The 12,030-nt window shown below is 49.9% G+C and overlaps 1 protein-coding gene across 1 annotated transcript in view; it reads right to left on the reverse strand.

Annotated features, from left to right (window-relative positions):
- LOC121836417 (venom metalloproteinase 2-like) overlaps nucleotides 1–12,030 on the reverse strand; it is a 107,156-nt gene that overhangs the window by 12,214 nt on the left and 82,912 nt on the right. The window contains exon 7 of the mRNA XM_042291306.1: nucleotides 5,390–5,527. Coding sequence (XP_042147240.1) covers nucleotides 5,390–5,527 — 138 coding nt within the window. The remainder of the gene's footprint in view (nucleotides 1–5,389; nucleotides 5,528–12,030) is intronic.

Raw genomic sequence — 12,030 nt, forward strand, 5'->3', positions numbered from 1 at the left:
GTGTCGTATCTTAGAAGGTCAGCGGCCGCAGTTATTGGACCCAATCTCGAGCTCGAACAACTTGATAGTGTATACTCGTTTTGTGGTTTGGACCGGCCAAGGTCACGCTTTTACAGCTACACCTTTTACACCCATTTCGGCGAAATCCGGCGGCGTCCGTACGCAAAAATCCACGTAACTGTGTGATTGTGAGAGAGCCATTGCGCTGCCGCGCTATCGCTATCGCTCTCTCGCTATCACAATGTACAACCACGTCATTTATGGCAAGACGCGCTCCGTCTCTTTCCCGCCCCTCCCCTCGCCACCGCCGCTTCGGAGTACTGGAAGGTCCTCCTGCGTGTCTAGACGGCGCTCGCTCAGATCCCCCGCTCCGTCCCAGACATGGCAAATGTACGAAAGATTTGCTCTCTATTGGAGGAGCGGAAAGGGGGAGCGAGCTTTGCCGAGCATAGCAGACGGAGGGAAACATCGACACCAGAACCGCAAGTGGTGCAGGACCCCGACTATCCTTACAAGAGGCAGCGCGTAAGCAGCAAGGGCGTCACGACCCCCATGCTCGCGAGGAACAGCCACGTGTCGTAAAAACATTTTGCAAAAGCTTATATCTTCTAAAGCGCATGTACTAGAACTATTGTGCTAAGCAAAGCTCATAAAACTTTTTAAAGCGCATCCACTGGGTTCAATCCTCCCGAGGAACATATTTTAACAACACAACAGCTGCCGCTGTCAATCGCCGCACGCCTTCTTTAGCAGTTTACAATTTTGTTATCGCCAGCCGCGTTGAATGCACCCAAAAACTGGATCGTTTTAAAAGACGCCATTTCATTTAACAACTGGCTGCGTGAGAGGTACAACTCTTTCTTATGAGAGGGCAAAAATAATTGCGTTTTTTTTTTCCAAGAGAACAAGAACATCATTTAGAGGGAGATATCTGTGTCCATGAAAGGTAAAACAAGAAGCGGTCATCGACCTTAAATGTTGAGCAACGGAACCTTTAATTTTTGCTTTCTTGAACACAAACGTTTAAGGGGGCTTTGACCTCTACGTGTGGTTTGGTGTCCAATCTCTCAGAATTGTCTGAACGAGTGCCTAAATATTCCCAATGAGATGAATCGGTATAATCAGTCATCTACATAAATGTGATGGCTGAAGCAGTGTACTAGGTTAACTGTGAAAGGAACGGAGTTGATAACTTTTTCGAGAATGCTGAATGAGGCATTGAATGTATTTCGCGTTGTACTTCGCGGAGCAAAGATGTTGTAGTAACCCGGCTTTCCACCTGCCGCATCACGCACTGTATCGAGAGTCTAACAGCTAGCTGCCCAAAGGGTTATGAAAAATGGAGGCAAATGGTGCATAGAACGAACTTTAATGCTATTGCATCTTTTCTTGCTAACGGCACAGCGCTTAAGGGTGAGAAATGAAGCTAGCAGAGAAGTGTAGGATAAGACAAACGCAATATTCGCGCTAAAATCTCGAATGAAAATATAGACTAATATACGTGTGTTCAAAGCAAAGCTTTGTGTCTATTTTGTTGGCTGCGGTCTATTCGCGGTATAAATGCACGTCAGCCGAACCCAGCTTGCACATTGGATACGAGGATTCCGTCAGTCGTACTGTGTTTGGTAATAACCAATCAGTCTACGGATAGTTAAATTTGCGTTCGCGACCGTTTCGAAAATTGCCGAACTCTAACGGTGTAAGAACTCATCTCGTGTTATTGGGGCGGAGATCAAACAGTGACATTACTCGTTGGCCTCGTGCATTTCTGAAACTCGGGTCTGTGAAGCGAAACTCGCTCATTGAGTGACGAGCGGGTGAATCCCCTCGCGCGAAGAACTTCATTTTCTTGAGGTTCGAATCATTAAGATCACTCGACATTGTGGCAAATATTTAAAACTGATGCTAAAATCGATTAAGAAAAAAGATGTTTACAATTTTCTGTAATTCCGAATTAGAGCGCAGCTCTTGAGGAGGAAGATGGGAGTGTACGGAGGGGAAGGTATGCCCTCCTCTTTCTCCGTACCCTCTCATCCTCCCGTTCTCCTCCTCTGCTCTTCCTCCTCCCCTGCTTTGTTTCTGATCCCCCTCCTCCTCTCCTCCTCCTCCTAACCTCCTCCTTTTCCTTCCCCTCTCCTTCCCTTCTTTTCTTTTCATCTCCTCGTCCCTTCCTTTTCTCCTCCTCTCATGCTCCTCCCCTCTCCCCTCCTCCTGTTCCTGCCCTCCTCCTGCTCCCCGTTTGCCCCGCTAAATTTAGCGGGAAAACGATGTCACATGACTTCGCGTCACGTCACTTATGAACAAATTCAGTTTCTCCGCTAGATTTACAGGAAAACTGAGGTCACGTGACCTCAACACCAATGTGAATTGTTGTTGAAATCTCAATTGGTGTTGAGGTCCCAGGCTTTAATTTTGCCGCTAAATCTAGCGGAGAAACTGAATTAGTTTATGGGTGACGTGACACAAAATCATGTGACGTCATATTCCCCCTAAATTTAGCGGGAAAATTGACGTCACGTGACCTCAACACCAATTCAATTTCCCGCTAAATTTAGCGGGGCGTTACACCGACGCCGACGCCGCGAAACGCGAAACCCGGCGCTCAAGAGCTGCGCTCTAAAAAATATAGAAATATTGCTACCTTTGTCTTTGTGTTTATCTATTTGGCTCTAAAGAGCCGCGGCACCGCGGAAAGGTAGCAGCCGGTATCATGCAGGCCCGCGGTGCCGCGTCTAGTGAACATGATAATGTGATGAGAATATACATGCAAGATGACGACGACATGGTGTTGGTACGAAACAGAACGAAACACGAACCGCAGGCCGTCGGCCTTCAGGGCATCGCCAGCGCCACGTCGAAGCCCGCGACCCTCCATGCTAGGGCCGAACACTTCCGACTCGAATGTGCTCGACCCCAGCCCGGCGGGCCCCAGCCCCCGCGCAGCGTCGGCGGCGCCCCGAGAACCGTCGACCGGCCGCCCTTTCCCCATCCCGCCCCGACTGTCCATATACAGCAAGGATTATGACAGCGAGTGGCAGAGATGACTGGTCACGATTACCCCCCTTCCTGTCTCAGGCCACCCCACCAAGACAGCCGAACCACTCATCTCATCAATAAACATAATTCAACAACAACAACAACAACCTCTCGACGGAAGAGTTCCATTTCCCCGCGTGATGTTGGCGGGCACAGGGGGACATTAGCGGCAGTGCGCAATGGCCCTCATTACGAAAGACTGACGATGACTCTCTGTCCATGCAAACACTGGCTGCATGATGACCGACCGGTTTTGACGCAAGGCGCCAGGGAGCACGTCTGGCTGCATTCTCAAAACGTTAACCCAAGTACTCACAGGGGCCATCGCTCGTCGTAGACCTAGAGGCTGCCATCCAACGGCATGTAGCAGATCCACATTTCGCATGTCCCGTTAACGGGCGAGGTTGGAGTGTCTCTGCCTCTTCAGGGTGGCGTAGGAAGCCCGACTTTGCTCAGTTTTCAGCGCACCTCAAGGTGTAGTTGGTGCGGGTTTCATATTGGGCAACAGTAGTCAAGCTCTGGGAGCATTAGTGCAGTGAAAAGCTGCGGCAAGGTCCCCTTCAGACACACGGAGACAGAAACCCAACTGTCGACGTGCTTTCGAGGTCACATCCCCGATGTGATCAGAGAAGCGAAGCTGAGGGTGCAAAGTGACACCAAGCAGCGTCGCACTTCCCTTCCAGCTGAGGGTAGCACCGTCGAGTTATAAGTCAAGGGGGGGGGGGGGGGGGGGCTGCGGATGTCGGGCACAGGAGAACATCACGGCCGAGTACTTGTCAGCATTTAGGGGTAGCCTATTCTGGCAGGACCCACAATATACTGCCTGAAGGTCGTGCTGGAGCTGCTACTGGGGAATAGGGTCGGAGATGGGATGGATGAGTGTATGGTCGTCTGCATAGAGCGAAGGCTTGCACTGAAACGGCGCAACAACATCGTTGGCAAACACGTTGAATGAGGTAGGACCTAGTACGCTGCCCCGGGAGCACTCTAGATAAAACTTCAACAGGACCAAATGTAGCAACGTGAAAGACAACGAGCAGGGTTCGCTTATACAAAAAGTGTGCCAGGCAGTCAAGAAGTTCCCCAGAAACGCCGAAGCCCTAGAGCTTTTGAATAAACATTTTGCGGTGTACCCTGTCGAACGCTTTCCTGAAGTCTAGCTGCACGAGCGCAGAGGGAGTACGGCTGTCCAAGTACTCACTGGCAGAATGGATGACTACAGCCAGCGTCGACTCACAGCTGCGACCTAGTCTAAAACCATGCTCGTGCACTGATAACAGGTTATGTGTTTCAAGGCGATTAATTAATTTACAGTTGATAACTCGCTCCAAAGTTCTGCAGACAGTGGAGGTCGTTGAGATGAGGCGGTACGCTGCGGTGGCGTCCGAGGTTGCATTTTCGCCTTGCACACTGGTGTCACCGTGGCACTTTTTCATTGTCTTGGGACTTTTCTTGTCAATAAAGAGCTAGTGAACAGCACGGTGAGGACTGCACGGTCTTAATCCGCTGCCGCAGGCACGTAGAAATGCCGGGTGAATGCCATTAGGTCCTGGACCCGGAAGTCATTTATGCAGTTTGGCGCCTCTGTCACGTCCTCCTCGGTGATGATAGGGGTGACAATCAGAATGCAGTCAGATTCTCGGGGACTGGGTTGGTCACACTTTTGCACTGGACTACCGTAACCAGCCTCTGCTGAAGTCCAGGGGACGACACTTGAGGCGATAAGACCACACATAATATAAAACTTTATTTTTTCTTTTAATTTATTAGAATTACATTATAAGTCGCGAATTCTAGTATCCTTTGTGGGATGTAAATAATAATTCACTATTATTGGACTTGTTTTAGATATATGTTATTCAAAATAGAGGAATATACATTAGTTGTAAGATAAGGTGGAAGTGTAGTAATTATCATATTAATATTGGTGTGCTCTGTTGTTTCTAGTTATCTGCACAATAAAATGCAGATGATCCTGTCGCGTCCCACGAACATGCCATTATTGGCTTACCTCGGCTTTATACTATATTATTTTCAAACAATATAAAAAATATGGCTTTTGTGTTGTATTGTATTGTAATGTATGAGTGTTATGTGATAACACTGAACAATACTAGACTCACTAAATCTAACACATATGCTCCCGAAACTTTCATAGAAAACTTTAATGTAGAATTATAACAAAAAATATTTGGGCATTGTTGACCTAACGTTAATTAACGTTAAGACGCACACATAATGTCTCAGTGTTAACTTGCGGCAGAAATCCACTTAAGCACACTAGACTCTACGTTTCCAGTCGTCTACTGTGTTTAGATAATGTATTGACAACTTTATTGAAAGAAGTACTTACGTATTATTGTTGTATTGCTGACGCAAAGCCTCTTTGGTGCATTCTGATAAACCTTGGGGTCTACTCAAATACCTCGGGGCCATTAAGGTTTCACCACTTCCTGGACAGGCATCACTTATATCCCAAGGAGAGCCTAACCTGAAAAAAGCAAAAAAAAAAAAAAAAAAAAGAAACACGACACTTTTACGATGCATTTGGCGAAAAAAGGGAGAGTGAGAAGGCAAGCGCCAAACGGGAAATATAAATATATGAAATAATAATTGTGGTTGTTGGTCTTCCCGGTGGTATGGGAGGCAGATTCCATTCCGGTTGGCTGGAGCGTGGCGGCCCGAACGTCGCTGAGTGACGGGTCGAGTCCCTGCTTGTAGTCAACTATGTGCATTTATTTACATCTGACCAACTACAAGTTTCAAGTCCCAACCTGCGAGACCATCCTCACTCGTCCAGAGTCTCGGCCAAAGTCCCAGCCAAAAAGTCCCTGTCTCTCCCCAGTCACGAGCTTTTGAGGGCGCTACCCTCCTCACTCTCAGGTGAGAATCGATCAATCATTTAAAAGTTTCGCTGGAGCCACGTGACGCACATTCATTAACTTCCCAACGAACTACAGCCGACAGCACCGTAACTTCGTCCATGCATCCCATTGCAGACACAGCGGCGCCTTGTGTCCTCTTCTCTGCTTTTGTCCTCGTCTTTGTTGCGCACAAGATTGTATAAGAAGGGAACCCCCAGCTTGAAACCCAAGAAGCCCCGTAGAATACGCAAGCATCCAGAGTCAAAAGAAACACATAATCCCTTCCCGAGGGGCCATCCTGACGGGGGAGACACAAAAAGATTCTTATCAAGGGGGAAGCGTCGGTGGAAAGGAGCACTTGGTCCCTCGTTAGACAAACAAAAGCCCACAAAACGACCGGGGGGGGGGGGGGGGGGGATAGACGGGCTACACAGCGCCAGACAAGACGACCGTCGCGCGGCCGATCAAGAAACGGGCCGTCTTCCCCGGACCCTACAGTGGTTCGGAACTTAACTGGGCAGGTGAGGAAGGGCAAAGCATGATCGTTTATTGCGGCGGCATAAAGCGAAGGTATAGCGAAAAAATGAACACATAATGCTCGAGTCCGCGCCTCACCTATTTGTCGTTTCTCAGGTACACTATATGTATATTGCCGCGAGCACATCTGACTATATAGGCAGTGCGCTCGTGGCCTAACGGCTATCGCACGTGTCTTCCACGTAGAAAGCCAGTGTTCGATTCATGGCCGCAGGTGCGCATTTTTGTTGACTCTAATGTAATGTTCTGGTAAATTCAAAAACCGTGTTGGCTGATTCGAGGTTAGAACGTTCTACACGCCGAACCTTCCACGCCGATTTTTCCAGAAGCCCACGCGTGTATAAAAGGGGCTCCGCTTGGCGAACCGGGGTCAGTCTCGCCCCAGCCCTCAATCCTGCGGTTTCGCCGACATCGACGCCCGTGTCGCTCTGCTGTTTTCTTCTGCTCCCGTATTCTTTTGTTTGCTTTGGGCACAAGTACGCCCCATTAAACGTTTAGTTTCTTCAGTTATCATGGCCTCATCAATTGTCATTCGTTGCATTATGGGGGAGGTGCGGGGTAACGCATGTCCTTGCAGCGTACCCCTGCGAGGGCCCGCAGCGCAAGTACGATTCCAAGCCCGTCGAAAAGACCGCTCTACGAGGAACGTGAAACTCGGGCCAGCCGCCGCATCCAGGGCCAGGCTGCTAAATTGGGTTTGCTGCCGGACAAGCTCAAGCCGAAGAAGACGACGATCGCCAACCAGCCGCAGACCCCGGCCGCTTCTGCCGTCGTTTACCTGCCCGTCGTACGTGGACTGCTGCTCCGTTTCACGGCGAGCAATATGAAGATGTCGAAGACTGGATTGACCAGTATGAACGTGTTGCCCACCACAATGGCTGGACTGACGAGCAGCGCCTGCACAACATATATTTTTCGCTTCAGGGGACCACAAAACCCTGCTACAAGAACCATGAGTCCTCTTTGACGAGACATTTTCAAGACCGATCTGAAGGCTACATTCATCAACCACCACCGCCGAGAGAGAACCGAGGACCTACTACGAACCAGAACCCAGGGCCCCAAAGAGAGCGTCACCGGCTTCGTAGAGGACGTTCTGCGCCTAAGTGCCCGCGCCGACCCTTGGGATACAAAAAAGAAGCTACGAATCCTCATACGCGGGGTGAGAGACGACATCTTCGGAGGCCTCGTCCGCGACCCGCCGGCAACCGTCGACGTCTTGGTCACCGAGGGAACAAGCATCGAGCGCGGCCTCCAAGCGCGGGCTTCCCACTACCAGCGGCATCCAAGTGTAACTGCGACCGCTCTCCTTAGCAGCGAAAACGGTCCTGGTAGGGACATCCGAGAAATTATCTGGGAGGTCGTCCGGGAGTAAATCCGCCAGTTGCTGCCAGCCGGAAGCCGTCCACACTGTTAGCAAGTCCCGTGTATTTGGCGAATATTTGGGGTGAAAAACACGCCATTTACACAAATTACCATAAATTTACACGATGAGTAACGGATAATTTGTTCAGAAATCATGCGAGGTTGTAAAAAACGTGTTTTGGTTCGGTCATACACGCATAACCGTGTAGCCGACCTCGAAAACACGCATCGCCCCCGGCGACGACCGCGGCATTGCCGGCTATCGAAGCACCGGAATGCTTGGGGACACACCTTGAAAGGACCGTCGAGACAAATGCCGCGGAAAGAAACATGTCTCGGAGACAGATATGCACCAAAAGCAATTGCGCCATGACCCAGGACGTTGGCGAAACCCACGCTTACCGGGCTCGCCGCCATCTTCTGGTCGATGGCAATGCGGCTTGCTTCATGTCGCCCATGTTTGTATTTAGTTTAGGGGTCCTGATAACAGTTTCTTAGACACCACAAATAAAGTTATGGGTCTAATTATTCGTTCCGAACAGTTAAAATGGATATAAAAAGCGTGTCCTCGATGTGAACACGTGACATTGCAGTTGGTTTCGTTTTTGCTTCAACCTTCAACTGCAAGCGATCTGGCGATCTGGCCACGGCGCAAGCGCAACGCCGATGTACGCTGGAAGCAAGCGCCGGTTGGCTTTCGTTGTTTTTGATCGACCGGAGAAAATCTGGCAAGTACGCATGGCGTCGCTACTGTCTTGGTTTGACGGGACGCGAGAAGCTTCGCATAGAGCTTCGAAGTTTGCGAGCACATAGTGAAGACGTGACCGGAGAAGTGCCCCTGTGATGTTCCTGGAAGACGGAAAGTAGCATTCGTAATCGTCGTGTGTGCTTTGAAAGCGAAGGGAGTCACATGGTCCACGAGTTCACAAGCCAAGGTTCACGACAGCGCGGCGTTGACTTCGGCGATCTCGTTCTGTTTGGTGCAACCCGGCAATGCGAAAAAGAGCTGAAACATACGTCGTGTGTGGTGCGGTGCTTTGTATTCCGGGTCTGTTTGAACCACGCTTTTAACACGGAGCGCAAATTGTTTGTTGCGTGGTGGAGGTTCAACGGGTACAGTCCCGTCGTCGTCAGCTGATCCGGTCCAGCTGGTCCGGGAGGACGCAGCGAGCGTTTTTAAAAGTAAATCTTCCCTCGTTCCGTTTCGAACTGTGGAAGTATCCCGACACATACCGTGAGTAAGAAGCAGCGGGCGTTTTCAACAAAATTACGTTGTTTTAACTGAATAATGGACTCCGGATTGTTGTCTTAAATCTGCCGTTTTTTATGCTTCGTGTTGGACTGCGTTTGCATAGCGACGCACACCGCTCGAGTATGATTCGGTCCTGCAACGAGTTTGTTGCGGCAATCATGCGGCGTGAATAAATAAGGGCAAGGTTTCCTACCTGCCCACAGATGCATGTACTGAGACCATTTTTTATGTTGTGAACGTAGTGCTCTTTCTTTATCTTGGAAGACGCGTTGGTGCATTTATTAGGGTACAATCACTTGAGAGTTGAGAAATTAGAGAGCGAGCAAGCTTTCTCAACTTTGTCTCTTTCTCTCTGGCACTGCCCTGTTTCAGTTTCAGTAGGCATATCTACTAGCAGGTACAAACTGCTCTAAAGCAGGTAAAAAACGGGAAGCTTAGGACGGTGCGGACTCCGTGTTGCGCGCTTTTCGCAAGGTGACAGGGTAAATGCTTTTGTGAGATATGCGGAATATGCAAGCGATTTTGTTACGCCCGTCGTTTGCGTCTCTCCAGCAAAACGAATAAGATGATCTACTACAAAGGCGCAATCACAAGCCAAGATTTAAGATAGCAGTCGTTTGCTTCGGTGATCCGTGTAGCTGTATTTTACCCTGCTCTCTGGAACACAGTGTCATGACGAAGAGCTGGAATGGTCACGGTTTGTGCTGGCCTCCCGGTTGACAGAAACCCGCGTCGCCCGCATCGGCACCGAGTGCGCTTGGGCTGTTGATGCTCAAGCCTTTCATCCGCGGCTTGTCGCCATCTCATCCTGCTGCTCAACGGCGAGGAAGCGGCGAGAGTAACCTCGGAAGTGAATGTAAATCCTCGTTCATTCAGTTATCCGGTGTCAAAGTGTGGAAGATGGCCAACGTGTACTGAGGGCGGGAACTACGAGCGTTTTGCCTTGCTTTTATAACCGAAACCAGACCAACGAGATAACTGCCTTGCGTACTCTAAAATGACGGAAGCAATAAGTTTTAACAGGTCGAGTACGTCACCGGGGATGTAGGCGAGACGGTGCACACTGTTTAAACGCTTGCAGTATCCACGAGTGGTACCAGGAAAGCGACGTCAACAGAGAAGGAGCTCGCGATTCAGCATAATACACTGCTACGGGCCCGTGTATCTTCAAAGTTCGGAGTGGTGGCAGTATAAAAAAAAAAGACGCATCAGCGCCCCACACCAGTGTTCACGAATAACACCGGTCACAAACTCCCAAGCCCCACCGCTCTTCTCGACACCGACCCGACATACGACAACAAACTGCATCAAAACGCCCCAAAAGTGAAGGCGTCTGCTCCCGTACTGCAACTGCTGCAACTAGCGGAAGTGAAGTGTTGGGCGGATGTCCGGATGTCCTTCACAAAAATATATAAAAAATGCTTTGCGCAAGGATCATTTTCATTTATTATTGTATACGTAATGACAAAATCCCAATAATTTGTTTTTCTATCTGATTCATGCTAGTCGGACTGCTCATAACACTGGTCAAGCAAGAAAATAACAGAAATTTGAACTTTTTCATGACCGGTTTAAGATTTATTGTTAACATATCATCATTTATTGCAACGGACTAGCATTATAGATTGTGCCTCCATACTTTTTAAATGCAAACAGTTCTAACACACGGCTGTCCATTGCGCCGTGTTTTGTGTATTCTTCTATAAATCTGTAATGGTCAGTGACCAAGGAGCTCACCCGCACATGTCAAGCTTATATGCGCCGCGGGGAGAAATGGATATCGAGTAGGAAGTGTCGGGCGTTGTGTCGGTTGTTGTGTTTGTGTGTATGTCGGTGCCGTGTAGCTGTGTGCTGCGTTGCCTGCGTTGTATGTAGGGTTGCTGTGTGGCCGTGGTCGTTCCCAGTGTTAACAGACTCGTCTTTTTTTTTTAAACAGGCTGCTAGAAATCTTCATAGGTGGCGCAAGTTACCGCCCGATTCTAAATTGTTTGCTCAAGTTATTTATGCATGTGAGTTCGGCATTCGTTTTTTTTTTTTTCTAGCGGCTCGTTGAAGCTATTGACGCCGCCGACCGCCGAAAACACACGTACGTACATTTGCAAGTAGCTACGTCCGCCGCTTGGAGACCTTAATGTGTATAAAAGACATCGAACGAGAACTAACACGCCCTTTGTGCTTTCAATTCGGCTGAAAGGCGCGCGGCTCGCTGGGCTCGTCTCTCGCCTGTTCTCGGCCGCTGGCCGCCATGCTTCATAAGGAACACGCTCGAAACGGTTTTCCGGAAGGCAGACACGGTGTAGCGTGTTAAGTTTACACAGCAACTCATGTGTAGACGAAAAACACAGATGGCCTCGTGTAAAACGAACACGTTTCGACGGGTCCGCTATGGGACAACGGTTTACACGTCTGGGCGTGCTATTTTTGCTAACAGTGCAGCGACACTCTCCACCACCGAGGCCGTGCGCGAGGAAGTACAACTGGCGGTCCACCCTAAAGTTCCCATCAACACGGCGACACCGGAAGAACCGACGTTAAGCTACGCCGCAATGGTCCCACAAACCTCACCATCCCCGCGTCCGTACATGGCGCCCCCCCCCCCCCCCCCCCCCCCCGAAGTGTGCCTCCAGAGCCGCAGCATTCCCGACGCCAGGAAGATCGGGAGAACGTTCGTCCAAAACAAGTTGCGCCAAGAAAGACCGACGTCTGGTAGACGGCCGACCCAAGTTTGCTGGTTACCACTGCTGTGAAGTGGACCACATCTACCGACGATGCCCCTACCACCAGCTAGGCCTACGAGAGCTTGCCCCCAACGAACCTCGACCACGTCTCGGAGGGCGAGCTCGGGACATCGAGGACTACCTCCGCCGCTCTTCATCTTCTGAGTCAACTCCCTGCAGAGGATTCCGTTCACCGTCCCCCTAACGCTCGCCATCGCCCTTTCACCGGTCTCGCCGAGACAGCCTGTCACCTACCGCT

The sequence above is a fragment of the Ixodes scapularis genome, unplaced genomic scaffold (genome assembly GCF_016920785.2).
Source record: "Ixodes scapularis isolate PalLabHiFi unplaced genomic scaffold, ASM1692078v2 PGA_scaffold2__306_contigs__length_199485367, whole genome shotgun sequence".
In the NCBI taxonomy this organism is placed as follows: domain Eukaryota; kingdom Metazoa; phylum Arthropoda; class Arachnida; order Ixodida; family Ixodidae; genus Ixodes; species Ixodes scapularis.